This window comes from Notamacropus eugenii, chromosome 2, assembly GCF_028372415.1.
Source record: "Notamacropus eugenii isolate mMacEug1 chromosome 2, mMacEug1.pri_v2, whole genome shotgun sequence".
Lineage (NCBI taxonomy): Eukaryota > Metazoa > Chordata > Mammalia > Diprotodontia > Macropodidae > Notamacropus > Notamacropus eugenii.
This window is the reverse complement of record NC_092873.1, coordinates 222542149-222561114: the sequence shown is the minus strand read 5'-3', so window position 1 is coordinate 222561114 and position 18966 is coordinate 222542149. Positions and strand designations below refer to the sequence as shown.

Sequence of the window (18966 nt, the reverse complement as noted above, 5' to 3'; positions counted from 1 at the left end):
CATGCTAAATGTAGGAGTAGAAATAGAAAAGCAAGATCATATCTGTTTTTGAGGAACTCACCACATTCCAGTTGGGGGGAACAGTGTGTACAAGAGATTTCAACTTCAGGTCAGATATAATGGCCCTAGTTCTTAGGGTGTAGTGGCAGGACAAAGAAAATGTTAATGTATCTTTAATGTTATTTCCATGGATTAAAAACCATATCCATTTTTGATATTGAATTATTTATTGGTGCCAAGGACTTTGATAGCAGGAACTTTTCTTTTTGGGTATTCATTTGCTGTGTCTTCAGATTATGCAAAGGACTTTAGCACTGCAGAAGCCATTGCCAGGTTACATATCCTCAATGTTTTCTCCCTCAGGTGATGACTTTGGGAGACTGGGCCTGAGGCAAGGCCAGTAGGCTGGGGAGCACTACCATTTCTGGGAGTCTTGCTTACCTGCTTATTAATAACAGTTGGTCAAAGGTTGGTGCTAGTTGTAGGGGTGACAGGCCTCCTCTCCACAAGTGAAACAACAGGCTGCAGCAGCTCAGAAGCTGTTAGCAGTTCACTCTCTGCAAGGATTTTTCTCCTTAGTGGTGTCTTTGGGGGCTAGGCCATGGACTGTCAGTATTGGTCTAAACTTAATTTCAGTCACAGACTATCAGTCAGGTGGTGGCAATGGTTTGGTTTACCTTGGCACATCTTATCTCCTGTATTTCTCTCACAGTGCCTTCCTGTTTCAGCTAAGTTGATATTCTTGCCTCATGGGCGGGAATTGTTTGGCATGGGAATGGCTGACCCTTTTTGTTTCGTATGGTTGCCTGGCATAGACTTTCTTAAGAAGGTGCTAGAATGAATAAATTCAGTGTAAACTTTTTTAAAGAGAAATGTAGAGATTTGAGAGGGAGGGAGTCAAATGGAAGCTTGTAGAAACACAGTTTAGTGTGGCAAGAAATGCCTGGGAATAAGAAAATTTTTGAAAGGCATGAACTAGTGAATGGCTTAAAGAAATGCAAACAAACTCTTCATGCCTCTTAACTGTCCAATGGCATATGAAACCCATAGTTTAAATTTTAATTTTACACTATGTAGCATTTGGGAAAAAGTTTAAATTGCTATCCAATATTTCTTTTTATATGTCTATTTCTACCTTTTTTGAATTGACCTAACCAAATGTGATGTCTCTATTCCTTCTCAATTTTTTTTCTTGCCAGTGTCATATAGTGCAGAACTTTAGTATCAAATTAGACATTGTTGGAATTGTTTATTCTATTACTCTTCTAGGAAACTGTCCAGCTCCATTCCAGTCATTGTTGTGTGTGGAATAGCCTGTTTAGTCCAATTGCCAGATGAAAATTGGTAGTCTGGTAGGTTAATTTTTTGATCTCTGGCATTGTTCATTTGCATATGCTTTGTTTCAGGTTACTTATCTGTAATTCTGATATATTTGTCTTAGAGTTGAGGCATTTGTATTGGGCATAGAATAACTGTTGTTGCTGCAGTCTAATACAATTGCCATTTCTGGCCTGCAGCTTTTGGCTTTTTTTGGATTGAGACATTATAGGGGGGTCCAGAATTTAGAAATCTTGATTCTTTTTTTAAAAAAATAATTAATTTATTTTTAGTTTTCAACATTCACTTGCATAAATTCTAAATTTTTTCCTCCTCTTTTCCCCTGCCCTCCCCAAGATGGCATGCAGTGATATGGCTCTCCACATACGTTCTGTTAAGCATACTTTCACATTAGTCATGTTGCATAACAAATAAAACAAAACCAAAAAAGTAAATAGTCTGCTTTGCTCTACATTCTGACTCCATATTTCTTTCTCTGGATGTGGATGGCTTTTTCCTGTTACATATAGTGCTTTCTTGTCCAGGTGAACAATTGGATTTTATTTTACTTATTTATTATCTTCTGAATTCACTCAGATTATTTGAAAAAGAAAAACAAGGATGAATTCTAATCATTTTGAGACAGCTAATTGTTTTGTCATTTTATTTTTATCGATTACAACATACTTTAAAGACAGTATTGTGAATTTATATCAATCACATCCTTTTAACCTTTATTGCTTTTTCATTTCATTAGGAATAATCCACTGGAAGAAATGGGTCGTTCCAACTCTAGATCACACTCTTCAAGGTCAAAGTCCAGATCACAATCTAGTTCCAGGTCAAGGTCCAGATCACATTCTAGAAAGAAGAGATACAGGTGAATTCATCAATTTGTACCTTTTTTGTTCCCTGTTTATTGTTTTAATTCATTGCTTTCAGATTTTTATCAATTCATAGTCATACAGATATACTTTGGTAGAAACAGCATAGTTTTCTTTACATTGCATTTTATTCTTTTTCATTATTTTTTAAATCTTACTCATTATACCTTTGTTTCTTTTTTTAACAATGGCGATGTAGAAATTATACTTTCCTGTTTACCAATAGTAAGTTTTTTTATCCAGGTTTTACTTTTAAAAAATATACTTTTCTTGATAACAGTTTTATGAAACAGAATGGGAAGGAAAAGAAAAAAGTATTAAGCTGGTGTTTCCAGTTTTGTTTTTACAAAAGAGAGCAATATTTTGTTTTAACTTTAATTCCATATTTGTTACATTTAATGGGAAACATCCAGAATGCTAAAAATGATGTATTTTCCATTCTCATTACATTAATTATTCTTTTCAATTTCAGTTCTAGGTCCCGTTCCAGGACATACTCGCGATCTCGTAGTAGAGATCGTGTTTATTCTAGAGATTATCGTCGAGATTACAGAAATAATAGAGGAATGAGAAGGCCTTATGGGTACAGAGGAAGGGGTAGAGGGTATTATCAAGGAGGTGGTGGTAGATATCATCGAGGTGGCTATAGACCTGTTTGGAATAGAAGACACTCACGGAGCCCTAGACGGGGTCGTTCACGTTCCAGGAGTCCAAAACGACGATCTGTGTCTTCTCAGAGATCTAGAAGTCGATCTCGCCGGTCTTACAGATCTTCCAGGTCTCCGAGGTCATCTTCGTCTCGATCATCTTCCCCATATAGCAAATCACCTGTCTCTTCAAAAAGACGAGGGTCTCTTGAAAAGCAGACCAAAAAAACTGAAGGGGCTCCCCAAGAAGATAGCCCTTTGAAAAACAAATCACAGGATGAACAGAAAGATACATTTGAACATGACCCCTCTGAACCCATTGATGATTTTAATAAATCATCAGCAGCATCTGGTGACATTTGGCCTGGTCTTTCAGCATATGATAATAGCCCAAGATCACCCCATAGCCCTTCTCCTATTGCTACACCACCTAGTCAAAGTTCATCTTGTTCAGATGCTCCCGTGCTCAGCACAGCCCACTCTGCAAAAAATACTCCTTCTCAGCATTCACATTCCATTCAGCATAGTCCTGAGAGGTCTGGATCTGGTTCCCTTGGAAATGGTTCTAGTCGCTACAGCCCCTCTCAGAATAGTCCAATTCATCATATACCTTCACGAAGAAGCCCTGCAAAGACAATCCCACCACAGAATGTTCCAAGGGAAGAAACTAGAATTCGTTCTTCATTTTATCCTGATGGTGGAGATCAGGAAACTGCAAAGACTGGAAAGTTTTTAAAAAGGTAAGAAAAATTATTATTTTTTTTACATTATGGATAATTCTTGTTAAAAAATAGTGTTGTTCGTTTCATCTTTTAAATTCTGTTTGGCCATATGAGTTTGGGAATCAGGGTTACACATATTTTAACTTTAGCCTGGTCATGCTAAATTTGTACTTTTTGTCATAATATAGTCCCAAATTATTTTTTTAAATTTTTGGAGAATGATCTGAATCTTAGGATAAACAGATTTGTACTTCTTTTTTGATTCTATTAATTTTCAGACCTTCCTGGCATAGTTATGTGTAAAAAACTAAGACGTGTTAGAAAGTTAAATTGTTGATTAATTTCTGAAGAGTTTTAATTTTAGCCAACCGAAGTTAATTATATAAATTTTGGACATTTTGACTCTAAATAAGTGGTGTTGAATTATGTAAATGTTTTTCTGGGTAATCCTCTCTGTTAACTGCATTATAAGAAGTTTAATTTTTCCAACTGATTTATAATCACAGTATTTTAATATGAGAGAGCTTAAAATATGAGTTGTATGTGTTTTGCTACATAGCTTTTAATTTACAGTTTTACTTTCAAGTGTTTTAGACACTTGCTGAGCAAGCTTACTGAAAATTTACTTTTATTGGAGTACTTTTGATTTTTTTTATGTCAGGAAATTGAATACACATATAGTTTGCACTGTCACCACAGTTTTGTTTATTCAGCTCATATGAGAATTCCTTTTTATGAATGTCAGGAGTCTTTTTTTCCTAAAGTATATTTGTATATCTCCAAAGTATCTTTGGAAGCATTTTGTGATTGAAATGAAGGTTATGATAAGAAATACATATTTTTACTGTTATTTATTCCCTGAACTTGTGTAAAACTCTTAGTGTTGAAAGTAATTTGCTAAGGACTAATTAAGTGAAATAGTCCGATTCTTTTGGAAGGTGGTTTTAAACAAAAAGTAATTTTGTGCAAAAATAGCTTTTAGTTAGCTTTTGAAAAGCTTGCTTTGTGAGTTGTAGAAATTATTTTTGAAGCTTTGTAAAAATGTGTGAATTTGGCAAACAGAATTATGGACTGTGGTGTTAATTAGGATGGACTTTTGAGGAAATTCTTTTGTTAAATTCTAGGAGCTTATTATGTAATTCGTATAGCCTTCAAAATTAGCTTTGTAAAGTACCACATGTATACGCTTAATGCTTTGCAAAAGCATAATGTCAAAATAGAAATGTTTTTCAGTGTGGGATTTATTTCTTTTGTTGCTGATCCTGTGATGTTGGGCAGGACATAAATTATAAAAGTGAATGACAGTGAATGCAATCCAGAGTTACCATCTTCTTCTTTGCTATTTACAGGTACACAGATGAAGAGTCTAGAGTATACCTGCTTGATAGGGGTAATACCAGGGAGAAAGAGGCCCCAAAGGAGAAAGGAACAGAAAAAGGGAGGGCAGAGGGAGAATGGGAGGATCAGGAAGCATTAGATTATTTCAGTGATAAAGAGGCTGGAAAACGAAAGTTTAATGATTCAGAAGGGGATGACACAGAGGAGACAGAGGATTATAGACAGTTCAGGAAGTCTGTCCTGGCAGATCAGGGTAAAAATTTTGCTACTGCATCTCATCGGAATGCTGAGGAGGAAGGAACCAAGTACAAAACTAAAGTTTCACTCAAGGGCAATAGAGAAAGTGATGGATTTAGAGAAGATAAAAATTATAAACTTAAAGAGACTGGATACGTAGTGGAAAGGCCTAGCACTACAAAAGATAAGCACAAGGAAGACGACAAAAGTTCTGAGAGAATAATGGTGAAGAAAGAAACTCAGTCACCTGAGCAGGTAAAGTCTGAAAAGCTCAAAGAACTCTTTGATTACAGTCCCCCTCTACACAAGAATCTGGAGTCGAGAGAAAAGTCTACCTTCAGAGAGGAGAGCCCACTTAGGATCAAAATGATAGCCAGTGATTCCCATCGCCCTGAAGTCAAACTCAAAATGGCACCTGTACCTCTTGATGATTCCAACAGGTAAATGATCTGACAGAGGAGTTCTGTAAACCTTGTGGATATATGAGTTAATACTGAACAGTTAATCTTGTTTTTTTCCCTGATAATGTTTCTCTCCATGATATTCAAACCAATGGTATTTTTTCTTTTGTGTGTGTGTTTTTGTTATTGACATACTCTAGACCTGCTTCCTTGACTAAAGACAGGCTGCTTGCTAGTACACTTGTCCATTCTGTCAAGAAAGAACAAGAATTCCGGTCCATCTTTGACCACATTAAGTTGCCACAGGCCAGCAAAAGCACTTCAGAGTCATTTATTCAACACATTGTGTCCTTGGTTCATCATGTTAAAGGTAAGTTTAGATTGTACAATTGTTACATGAAAATAAAAAATTAAGAGAAATGAACAGAAATATAATCTCAGCTAACTAAGCATTAAAGGTTTTGGGGAAAACTTTTTTGTAATCAGAGTACTTAGTATATTAAACCCCTGAAATATTTAATAAAAATGTGACTTAAATTTTAGATAATTTAATAAAGAAAACCTATCCCTAGAAATAAACTTTTATGATAAAATAAGAAAATTTGTTTATTAACATGAAACTTAATACAATATTTGAACCTTGCCCACTTGGGTATTTTGAAATTTAAAACTTTCATATTATAAACTTATTTTATTCACTGAATAGACAACATGGAGATCATTTTTATCTCTCATTTGTTTTGGTGGTTCTGTTGGTATATACCAGAACTAATTAGAATAGTTTCATTCTTCGTCAGCATTACTTGCCTATTATAGTGCATGCATTACTGTATATCTTTACTATGTTTGATTATGTAGTACTCAAGGTTTTATGATATAAATTTGGCGGTATTTTTGTTAATATTCCTGAAATAAGTATTTTGAAAGTTCTAGGTAAATGTAGATTGTTGTACTATTATACAATATTGTACTATTGTATCGTACGGTACTCCTGTACTAGGGAGACAGTACTGTAATTAAATAATTTAACATATTCAACTTCCCAGTTTTGAATAGTTAATTTGAAGCCAAGTGAAATGCTGGATTAAAACTACATCATCTCTTGTTTCTATGCTACTTAATTTTTATGGTGATAGTTTTTATTAAATAGTGAATAAAGCAAAAAGTAATCATGTGTCTTGTCATGGGACTTAAGGGGAAAATCTAATCCATTTAAAAGGATATAAACTAAAAGGAGATTGGACAGTTGTTAAGTCAGTTTTTATATGTAAGAAACAACATTCATAAGATTCTAAATATTTTGGAGTTCCTGTGTTTTCATCAATATTTAATGTTAGTTTCAAAGGTTATAAAGCTGTTCAGAAGTTTTGGGGCATTACTTTTTAGACAGCTGCATCAGTTGTCAGCAGCTTAACGGAAATGTTTTTTCCCCCAGAATACTTCCTGGCTGGTTAGTATTGAAACCAAACCTCTTTTTCCTTTTTCTGAAGAATCTTTTGGCTACTGCTAACTCTACTAGCCTAAATTTGCCATCCACAATTTATCACATGCCAATATTTCAAATTTCTTCTGTTGGATAGACTACTGAATTTCTCTTGAAATGTAGTTATATCACTGTATTTACTAACAAAAGGCAAACATTTTAGCCTTTGCCAGTACAACTAGGTTTGAGAACCAGTTTGTGGCCAAATTATTGATGTATGTCAAACATTAGAATTATTGGTTTCTATTTTTTTCCCCTTCCTTTTTTCTCCTTTTTTGGCCTTTCTCGATATTTCACGAATAATGTTGAATTTTGAGATCAGATTTTAGTAAATTTCTTCCTTTTTCATTTTATTTTTCTTTTTTAAACTGTAGTTATGTTTCATTATTGGTATTGTGCAACCGATCTGAACAGCTCTTTCTTCATATAGAGCTGAAAATGCCCAGTGATGTTTTCTTTTTCATTGTAACTAGGTCCTGGAATATGTTTTGAAATGGCAAAATCCATGTTTCAAAGTAAAATAGCTGTTGAAAGATACAGATGCAAAAACAGGCAAAGTTGAATCTTCTGTCTTCCTGGCAAAAATGGCATAAAAACTGAGTTGCTAGCTCAAATTCCTGGGTTTCATGGAATTATGATTGAGGCACTACCCTTGTAGTGGCCATTTCAAGTTTTAATGATTGGTTATGAGACATGTGCTGGATGTTGGGCGGTAAGTTGACACAGATGTATGTTGACCTGTTAAGCAGATAGCTTGCTTCATATGTAACATTTCATAGTTCATGACTTTTTGCGTCTTTCTAGTTTACATTGAAAACACATTTGTTGAGCTGGTCTTTATAAACAAAAAAGAAAGTTGCTGTTACTGATTTTTAAAAATTGTCTAAAGAAAAGCAAGTTAAAAATCAGTTATCAAATATGCTGTCAGGTTTGCCAAGATGCCAGATGTTTTTTTAAAATAAATATCAATAAAAGGGTAGTTTCGTTCCCCCCCCCATTAGAACTGGCAGTGTAAAGACATTTTCTACACATAATAATGTGTCATAGTTCTTAATGCAGAAATTATAGCTTGTGTTTTATTAAAACATTTGTAGACATTTCAATATTGCACTAATTTGGAATACTCTGTTTCCTCCAATTAATGACTTGAAACTACATATGGGCAACGTATAGAAATGCCTATAGACTACTGTTCTTTTATTTCTTCTATTTAAGGAAAGAATACATTAGTGAAATGGGAAAAGAGATTCTTGACTTAATCCTACAGATGTTTAGTTTGTAGGGAGTATTGATAGGACATACTTTTGAGGTAGCTAGCACTGGTAGCTGTTACCATCACTACAAATTGAGGTACAAGAATTAAGGGAATAGGGAGGGAATTCTTTGTAATACTTGTATTTCTCCTGCTAGGTTTCTTGAATATTTTATTTACTTTTTCACCTGCTACATCCCCTTCTGTCAGGAATGGAAATGCCTGTGAATGTAGAAATAACTAACCAAGTAGTATTTCTCCCAACCAACAGAGCAATACTTCAAATCAGCTGCAATGACCCTAAATGAAAGGTTCACCTCATATCAGAAGGCTACTGAAGAACATTGCACCCGGCAAAAAAGCCCAGAAATACACAGGTATGTGGCATTGTATACGCATTACATAAAGATTATGACTTCATTTGGAAAGTATGAATTTGGAGAATTATGACACGTGTGTTGGTTTTGGGACCATTCCAATACTTTCAAGAGTAACAGCTTTGGTTTAAGATATGTTAAAAAAAATATAATTTTTTCCATTTTATGCTATAAAGACTTAGCTTTGTATGTGAAATTTGCCAGAATTTCTCATTGAGCATTCTAAGAAAGGCAAGTTTCTAACAATCTGGTTTTGATTGGGATTAGAACATACTGTGCTAAATGTTTCTCCTTTCCTTACAAGTATCACATTTTGGAGGAATTGCTGAATGATATGTTTTGGGAGGTACTTCTGATAAAAATTCTTACTTGCTTTTTTAAAAAAAATTTTCTTAACAATCTTAATATAGTATTTTTTTCCCATGTAAAGATAGTTTTTAATAGTCATTTTTGTACAGTTTTGAGTCGCATCTTCCTCACTTTTTGCATAGTAATTCAAATTATGTTAAATGTTGTTAAAAGACATGAAACAAGATATAAAAATCTCAGTTACACATAGGAACTGTATTATTTTACTTCATCCTATAAGCTAGTGTTTGTACAACTCTGTACATAGTGTTCTGTAGATAAGGCTGAAAACATACATGAATTTTTAAAGAAGCTTATTTACTTAGAATTATTTATGAATAAATCTCCAAGAAATTGTCCTTTTAATTTTCCATTGAACACTTCTTTGAAGAACAGCTGATCATAAATGGGAAGGGTAGGAATTTATTTAAGAGGCGGTGAAAAATGGCAGTTGATAGCTTTATGGCAAGTGAATAGACACAGAAATATTTTTAAAAAGATAGGGAATGATAAAAGTCACAGTATATTGAGGGCAAAGAGGTAAATGATTGGACGTTCCCTAGTTTCCAAATCACTATTATAATAGCAGTTGATGTTTATAATGATAACAACCAAGTATTAAGGTCTTAAGCTATACTGAGAATATCCTGTTTATGGAGGCAAGGCCATGTGAAATTTTCTTTTTAAATAAGCTTTACATTGAAATTTTTTAAGGTTTTGTGCTTAAAGGAACAACAGGGTTCAGTTGTCTAGAAAATTTGCTCTTGTGGAATTCTTCATTCTGCAGTGGTGGCCGATAAGGATGTATTATAATATAGTAGATCGATTTATTACTACTGTGCTAATTTCCTTACTTTGCTAAGTCATTTTACTGGTTTAAAAAAATCCTACATTTTTTCTTTACCAGAATAGGCAATATGTAACCACAATGATAACAAATACACTTAATTTTACTTTATGTTAAGGAGAATTGACATCTCTCCCAGTGCCCTGAGGAAGCATACCCGATTATCAGGAGAAGAGAAAGTTTTTAAAGAAGAAAATCAAAAGGTATGGATTTGATGGTTATTTCATGTTAGGTTTAGTGTCTTGATAATCTTACATTTAAATTTCATCTAATTGGCAAACCAAATATAGTAGTCATATATATTTCTTCCTGTTTATAATTTTGAGGAATGTCTCGTAAATGTATAGATATTTATGAAGCATGTAAAAAGATACAACTTTGGCCTTAAAATAACATAGTTGGACTTAGACTTAACAGATAGACTTTTTGTGAGGAGTTAGTTTTGGTAAGGAAGATATATTTGTCTATGATAAGGTATGTTTCTAAGTTTACAAAGACAGTTAAGACTTAGAAAATAAAGGGAAGAAAAGGTCAAGATTAATAATTAGATTGTGATGGTAATCAGAACCCTGATCTTTTTGGTCTGGATTGTGTTTTAATTGGTATAGATTTAGTGCCCACTGAGAAAAGTCCCTTTATCAAGATAGATTACCAGCTGTGGTGCATTTTATGATTTGAGGATTGCAAGGGCACTGAGACCTTAAGGGACTTATTCAAGAACACATAAGCCAATCTATGTGAAATGTGAGACAACTCCCAGGTGTTCCTTATTATAGCTATTTATCACTGTGCTACACTTACTTATGAAACAGGCAGAAGCAATAGAATTATGCCTTAATTTTTAAGCAACTGACTTAGTATTTATTGTCCTATGTGTAAAAGTGGCCAGCCCAGGAAAACAAAACATATTCCTTTCTTATTGGGTGGCTAGTAATAGCCTTTTGTGGATGGTCTAAGAACCTAACCACCATTTTTAATGCTATTCTCATATGAGAGTTTGTTCTGAGTTCCAAGCATCTGAATTACAAATGAACCCTTGGAACATAAGCCTTTTTGAAGTTAGCAATATAAAATCTTCATGTTGGAAAAATAAGGCCTAACCTGTAAATTTGTGAGAAGATATTGCAACAGAGTAACCATGAAACTAAGTGGCAAAATGAAAGATAATTTTACCTTCTCTGCTTATATAAATCCATTTTCATGTTACTTCACAGCCAGGCATGGTTTTGAAGGGTAGAGTAGTAGAAATGTGGCAGAGTTGAGCTAACCTGAAATGCATTTTTTCCTTTTCAGGATATAAATTTTCATGCTGTAAATCGCTTTTAATAGGGCATGACATTAATAATATCCACTAAAGACCTACAATGCTGGCCTCTTCATGCTCTATAAGATACCCTGGATTCTTGGAAGTCTTTGCCAACAGTGACATACTAAGCTGAAAAAGACATTGTTAGTTTGGACCTAGTGATGCTATGATCTGAGGACCAGCCTCTTAAGTTTGGCCACAAGGTGACACTGTTTTGGCCAAAAAAAAATTTCTTAAATTATCACTAGTTTGTGTGGGAGTTGTAGTTTGTGTTGCTAGCAGGGGAGAAACCATACTGATGAAATCACAAATTCTGGAAGGATTGAAGACAGTAACCTCTGTTAACATATTTCAAGTGCCTACAATAGACTTTTAGTGGGTTGAGAAGTTACTGAATTTGACCACTTTTGTGTGTGGGTTGGGAACATGTAGTACAATATTTTAATGGGTCTTTACTGTATTTTGACATTTTGGGGTAACTCATTTTCCTTTGGTAGTTTTTGTTATAGATGTTGGAAGTTAGTGGTAACCATGATGAATTTTGTGCATATATGTGTGATTGACTAATGGCATGAGTGTATTGATTTATTTATACATATGTGGGAGGGTAGGGATGTAAAAATCCATTTGACCAGATAAGTAGAGGTATTCCCCTCATTGTTTTCATTGTATTTTGAAGTTCTTAGGGATAACGTGAACTGAAAAAGTTTAGGGGAAACATTAAGGTCAAGGACTTTGTCTAATTCTTTTTTGTATCTTCCACAGCACCTAGCACAGTGTCTTGAACGTAGTAGGCAGTCAATATAGATTTGTTGACTAAATGAATGAATGGATCATTTAAGATCCTGTGCTGGAAACTTAAAAGCAGTGATATTCAGACTGTGATACTCAAGCTTCATTTAGCTCTTTCAGTCAGGTACAACCTATCTTTTCTGTAGTTAGAATATTATTTTATACACACTCTAATTGGATGTACAGTAGCTTTGTGACTTTTTTGTTTAATAGCAAAGGTAAAAGTGGCTCCAGAGTCATCTAACTGTGAGTACCACTGCTTTAAAGATTAAAAACCATGATACCGCAGGTGATAAGAAGCAGCTGGAAGACATTACATTGGCACCTCTCTCCTTACCTCTCCTCTTTTTCTTTCATGGTGGGGTTTTAATTTTAGTTTTGGCTCTTTGTATAGGTATGAAAAGATTAAAAGTAAGAGGCTTACTGTTCTTTTTTCCTCCATTATCCTAGGAGCAAATATATACATCTTAGTGGCTTGGAGTATTTTATATTATTAGTAAATTGTTTTTTTCCTGTCATTACTATCAAGGATAACTGTATTGGTTTGCATCTTAGTAATTATATAATTCTCCAACACCCCTAACCACCAGCCCAAGTTTCCCTTCATCTACCCAAATGCCTAGCAGTTAAGAAAAAAAAATCAGTGAAATTGATTGCAAAGAATGAAACTTCTTTAAATTAATACCTTTTGCGACACCTGAATTGAAAGATAGATGGTAGAATATGGTTTAGGTTACAGAGTTAAGGATTGGGAATTAACATATTTCTGACTGTGCCTCTCCTGTAGTGTAGTCAGTTTAATTGTTAACTTGCAAATTATAGAATGTGACTCTTCTGGTATTTATATGGCTATTAAGTTCACAAAAGAAGCAACTGTTTATGGCCACAGATTGTACTTTTAATACTAGCTACTCAAAAATATGTTGGTGGAACAAGGGGCACTCAGTGATGAAGTGTGTACAAATCTTTGTTGTTATAATTGAAAAAATTCTACACAGTATGTAACTGACAGCAAGGAATATGTAAGGGACAACACATTTTATTTTTAAAAACTTGTAACATTCATTGGAAAATTAACTTTTAGAATATGCCCATTCTCTTCATATTTATATTTTCTCTTTAATTTTTTAGGGAATCATCTTCCTAAGTACATATTTATTATAAAAAATTCACTAGTATATAGTATGTAGTGTATATTATAACATTGTTTCTGTGATTAAATTCCAGGTTTGATATGGATAGATAGGTTGACTATATTTTTCGCTTTCATGTATATATATATATATGTATATATATATATATATATACATACATACATATATATTGTAAATTCTTTATTTCACATTTGTTCCTTTCATAGGGAGATAAAAAATTAAGGTGTGATTCTGCTGATCTTCGACATGACATTGATCGTCGTAGAAAAGAAAGAAGTAAAGAACGGGGGGATTCCAAGGGCTCCAGGGAATCCAGTGGATCCAGAAAACAAGAAAAAACTCCTAAAGATTACAAAGAATACAAATCTTACAAAGATGACAGGTAATTGTTAAAATGATCTAAGTAGGTTTTAGCTTCTAATTAGCCTTTTGTAATTGTCAGCTTAATTGCTTTCAATTTTCACTGTATAATCGAATGTTTAAATTTAAACAATTAAAATTATTTGTTTTACAGCAAAAATGTATTTGTCTTTTACACGGCTTATGGTGGATGAGGACAAAAACTTTGGAATAGCAAGCTAACACTGAAAAAAAAAATGACAAATTAATGTGTCCTATTATCCAGGCTACATCAGGAGGTTGGACTTCAATGCAGTGCATTTCTAGAAACAGTTTGTGTAAGAACTTTGGTTCGTTATGCTTGATTCCGCACTTTTTCAACTCATAACACCCAGAGTACAAGAATTTTTAAATGATGGCCAGAGGTTTTTAACATGGGTGAGATGGGGGGGGAGGAAGTACTAATTTTTAAGAAGTATCAATGTGTACTAGTCTTTCTTAGTAATATTTTCCATGGATACTGTGTAAGCAGTGGTAAGAGTTACTGCAGGTATGAACCTTTTGGGTGTTTTGTTAGTATCTGTAAATCTGATTTCCATTAGTGCCAAATGTTATTACATATATACACACATATATGCATATATTTATATGTTAACTAGCTAGTGAAATTGAAGTATTGTTTAGATTTTTTATTGTCATTCATTGGATCAGTGTGGATTTTATTTGTGCCTCCTTCTTGGACTGGTCTCTGTAGTATTATACATTTTGTACTTCTACGTGGTGCTACATAGGGACCATATCTTACCAGCTGTTGGTCACGAGTATGTAGAGATTTCATTTACGTTGAATTAGGTAGCTACTTTGAAACTTGCCTCTGAGGCATTCTTTCCTTACCCTGCTCTTGATTTCCTTTCCCAAAGAAAATTAAAAGAAACAAGCTAATATTTGAAATTTTAAAGTACAGAAACTTGTTCTTGTAGTTTGCTGCCTTCTGACTGGCTGGCTACAGTAGGTTTTTTTTTTCCACTAACAAAATAAAATCAAAATGTGAAAGGAGAATGGAAACTGAAAATGTATCCAAGTTTAACATGCAATTATTTCATTTTCATTATTTTTAGTAGACCAGAGCTTTTTTTAAAAAAAAAAAAAACAACCCAAAGTTCTCCTATAGTTTTAAGATTCTACAGATTGTTCATCATTTTAAAAATAGCACACAGTATTTTTTTCTATTTTTACAGTAAACATAAAAGCAGAGAGCCAGACCGTTCTCGATCTTCATCCTCTTCATCCTCCTCTTCCTCAGCAAGCTCTCGAGAAGAAAAAGAAAGTAAGAAGGAAAGAGAAGAAGAGTTTAAAACCCACCATGAACCAAAAGAATATTCAGGCTTTACAGGAGTCAGCCGACCCAGAGGAACTTTTGTAAGTTCTGAAACTCTCTGATGCTCTCAGGGAATTGTATTACAGAGAGTGCTGTCCTTCAGGAAAGTAATGGATCTGATCGATGATAATGGATATGATTGTTTATTATTCTTAAAGTTTATTCCATTGTCAGTAGAAAACTGGGCATTGGAAATGCTGCTGTCAGTAGTATAACATCAGTAAATGACAAGTAATTGTGGCACATTTAGAGTCAGAGTATAGAGAGAATGGTGGACTTGGAGTCAGGGAGACCTGGGTCCAAGCCCCACCGCCAACAGACACATGACTGTGACCATATGCAAGTCACTTAACTCCTCTGAGCCTTAGGCAATTCTTAAGACTTTAAATTAGATTGGTTGCTATCTGGGTCCATGGAGGGAGTTCACACACTGGTGAAACCACAGGTCCTTTGTTTAATGACGTATATAAACTGGGCAGTTTCCCTGGCTCTGAACGTGATTGTGACTATTGTACACATCTCCAAAGAAAGAGAGCTTATATTTTGAAGAGGCAGGGGCAGTTATTTTCCTTTGTGTGAAATCTGATATTCCTGCCACTTCTGATTTTGATTACTACTCTGGGTCAGAAGCTCCCTGATAAATGAGGGTGAATGAAGACCAGAGGTTGTAGTAGTATAAAGTCCTTGGCTTGTAGTAGGTCAGAGGATTCATTCATTCAGTGGCTCTACAGCAATCTCTAAAGGAAGTAAGAGTACTTTGTTGGTTGTGAGAAAACAGAAACAACTGAATGTTTCTATACTCTGAGTATAGTCCTTGAAATCTCCCTTTTTTAGGTTTTTTTTTCTTTATCTTGTGTATTTCCACCAATTTCCAGTGGGCAGAGTTTTTTCTGATCATCTGAACTTTGTATTTTCACTCCTCATGGGCTTGAAAGAGGCAGGACAAATAATGCAGTGAAATGATGGTTTGCATGTAACTAAACAGCTTTTGACTGCCTAACTAAACAACTTTGTTAATGTTAATCAGTTTCGAATTAGAGGCAGAGGAAGAGCCAGAGGAGTTTTTGCTGGGACAAATACTGGTCCAAACAACTCAAATACTACTTTTCAAAAGAGACCGAAGGAAGAGGAATGGGATCCAGAATATACCCCAAAGAGCAAGAAGTACTTCTTGGTGGGTGTTAGAAATCTGTGTGTTTGGTTTGCATTATTTTTTAAAGCATACTGGCTGAATAAACTTTAGTATAGGTATCCTTCATGCTAATAAAATTTCTAAATAAAATTTCACCATAATGTTTATAAAACAAAGAATAAATGTGTTGCACATTTTTAGTTGACTTGCAGTATAGGTAGTTTGAAGGGCTTTTAATCCCCTTGTTACACATCTTGTTTGTTCCAGTGGAGGACATGCTACAAATGGATGGCAGCCATAATTAGGATGGAATATTATAACTATGGTTTATGTGTTTGTTTGAATACTGCTATGGTAGCATTTTTTTTTAAAAAGTAAAATAAATCCAAACAAAGCCTACAGCGTATTTTAAAACAGTTCGTGGAGACACCATTATTTTACTATTTGTGAATTACTTAGTGGGAAGTTGTTATTGGGAAAAGAGATGGTCCTAGGTAGACTTCTTGGTAGATTGACCTAGGCATTTCACTGGTATTGAGATGAGAATCATTTGCTAAGGAAATAACTTTTCGCAAAATGAATAGGGCAGGAGGGGAAAAGTTTGATTTGAAACAGAAGTAATGGCCTGGTGTAGGTTGAAATACCTTTAGTATGTGATTAAGAAGGGGAAAAAAGTATCAGATTTTCAAGAAAACCAGTCAAGCTTTGGGAAATAACTTGGATCACTTTCTTGGGTCATTTTCAGACCACTTTTCCCTTCCTTCTTTTCCCAGACTCTAAAAGAAACTGTTTTAGGAAACATTTTTCTGAATATGTGAAACTTAGTGGATCACTGTGGGGGAAATAGTATTCTATTTATAAAATTTTGCTTTATATATAGCTTTTTAAGGACTGCTCTTAGTCCTTAAGTGATATAATATATATATATTATCCAGTTCCCCTGACATAGTCGGTGCTGCATCAGTGTTCCTTTTAAACAAGTCACTTCTTTTTGGGGGGTGGTAGTAATGGTAAAACGTTTCACAAAATGTTCATATCTATTTCTCTAGTTAAGCATCACCAAACCTGAACTGAGTTAAACATAACAAACCTTATTATGTTTGTGAGTTTGCAATCAGTCACTCTTCTACCTAGTATCTAAATAAAAATTAAGGTAACGCCTTTACTCAATATTTTATGTGTTATAAAGTCTAAAGAAGATAATACCACCTCAGATTTAGAAAGAGCTTGTTTTAGTAGTTTGGCACTGGTGGTGTTTAAAATACTCAAATCAGATAGCTTTTTCTTCCATATTAACTCCAGGTAGCATTGATACAGGCTATAGCTGTTCCTACCTCCAGAAAGAGGCAGGTTGGTATGAGCACAATTACATTGATTTCTTGTCTGCTTTTAGATATAATTTTCATAAATAAATTACACCTTCCAGATTTTTGGGAGTTAGAACAACTTTTTTATTTCTTTCTGACAATCTATTTTTTTCAGGATTAAGGATTAAGAACTTCTTAGAGTTTCCAATTGGGTATTCCTGTATTAAGTATGGTGACTTTTAATGTATAATTTAATGCATATTCATTGGCTTAACTTATAGTTATTGAAGAACTTTACAAATCACTAAGGATAAAAAAGGGCTATTTCAATAATTAAGCTACCTATAAATAACAGGAGCATTTAAAAAAACACATTGCCATCTTATCAGTATTAATTTATATAAGAAGCAGCTAAATGTTTATCACAGCCTCATTTTAACAAAAACAAATTTCAAATCCACAGTCTCTTTTCTAGCTACTGAGCATTTCCAAAGTTGACCAAACTTGTGCCCTGATTTGCTACCGTCTATTAATAATACATAGTTTTGATTTTACATATATAAATTTGAATTTCATATTATGAAATTAAACTTAGCTAACTGCTTTGAACAGGATACAAGGATTCAAACAATTAGCTTTCTGAGTAGAACTTTTGCTTGGAAGGACTATTGAGAGGGGGTAGGGGACTTAGAGTCTAGTAAAGATTTAATGGAAAAGATCTGTAGTGTGATAGATTGTAAAAACATTTCCTATCCCATTGAGTGGTTCTTAGGGCATTAGAAAATTAAATGACTAAAACTAGAAATTTGATCTGTACTGTCAAAGTTATTTGATATTGATACCACTGAAATAATGGAAGATAAACAACTGGCCTCAGAGCCAGGAGGACCTTGGTGTGTAACCCAGGACAAGTCATTGAACCTCTCTATCCTCCTATAGGCAGCTCTCACACCATAAGTCTAATTTGTATCCTGGTAACATTGTTAATGTTTTTTCTGAAATTTCCCATAACACTCCATAGGTGAAGGTACCTGTGATACCATTTAGAAATGAAGGTTTTTATAACATTAGGTATGTGAAAATTTAAAAGGTCATAACTGTTAAGGAACATAAAATGCTGAAGAGAAGTTTTGGTAGTTATCCCAGTGCTAGGTCAGTGGTGACAGTTTAGTCAGTCCAGGGGTGCTGTCTATTATAGAGACTCCTTGAAGGGGGTAAAGGGATGTTTTACTTGTTTAGAAGATTCATTCACATTGTGGTAGGAATGCTTTGTGGAAGAAAAGAGGATTGGATAGAGTTAGCATGCCTGGGTTCTAATCTTTGTCATGGTCCTAATTAGTTTCTTTTTACCCTCCAGCACATCATTTTAATTAGTTTGACCAGATTAGGTAATATTAGCATTTTTTGTGTCATAGGACCCCTCTGATAGTCTGGTGAAACCTGTGGACCTCTTCTCACAATGTTTTTAAATGTTTTAAAAAAATTAGATTACAAAGGAAAACAGTTAATGATGAAATTGTAAGTCAAAATGTTTAGATACAAAACAAACAATTCATAGACCCCAGGTTAAGAATTCTATAGAGTCTATATGATGCTTAAGTTCTAGTTTAACTCGAGGTTCAGTTCATGGTCATGTATAGCCAGTATGAGAATTTGAGGGTCAGAAGTTTGAGATTTTCATCAAAAGCCTTGTTTACTCCTCTTA

The 18966-nt window shown here is 34.2% G+C and overlaps 1 protein-coding gene across 16 annotated transcripts in view; it reads left to right on the top strand.

Annotated features, from left to right (window-relative positions):
* BCLAF1 (BCL2 associated transcription factor 1) overlaps nt 1-18966 on the top strand; it is a 37719-nt gene that overhangs the window by 13150 nt on the left and 5603 nt on the right. For 7 of the 16 annotated variants that reach the window (XR_011973292.1, XR_011973291.1, XR_011973290.1 and 4 more), the window contains exons 3-11: nt 2075-2197; nt 2674-3588; nt 4920-5585; nt 5747-5916; nt 8553-8658; nt 9972-10056; nt 13312-13487; nt 14683-14863; nt 15850-15996. Coding sequence is in view for 12 of the 16 variants with exons in the window: in XM_072637659.1 (XP_072493760.1) it covers nt 2094-2197; nt 2674-3588; nt 4920-5585; nt 5747-5916; nt 8553-8658; nt 9972-10056; nt 13312-13487; nt 14683-14863; nt 15850-15996 (2550 nt within the window). In the remaining 4 variants the exon portion in view is untranslated. Of the gene's footprint in view, nt 1-1269; nt 1353-2074; nt 2198-2673; nt 3589-4919; nt 5586-5746; nt 5917-8552; nt 8659-9971; nt 10057-13311; nt 13488-13619; nt 13783-14682; nt 14864-15849; nt 15997-18966 lie in introns of those variants that run through there. The other 9 variants (XM_072637655.1, XM_072637657.1, XM_072637662.1 and 6 more) reach the window with 6 other exon arrangements.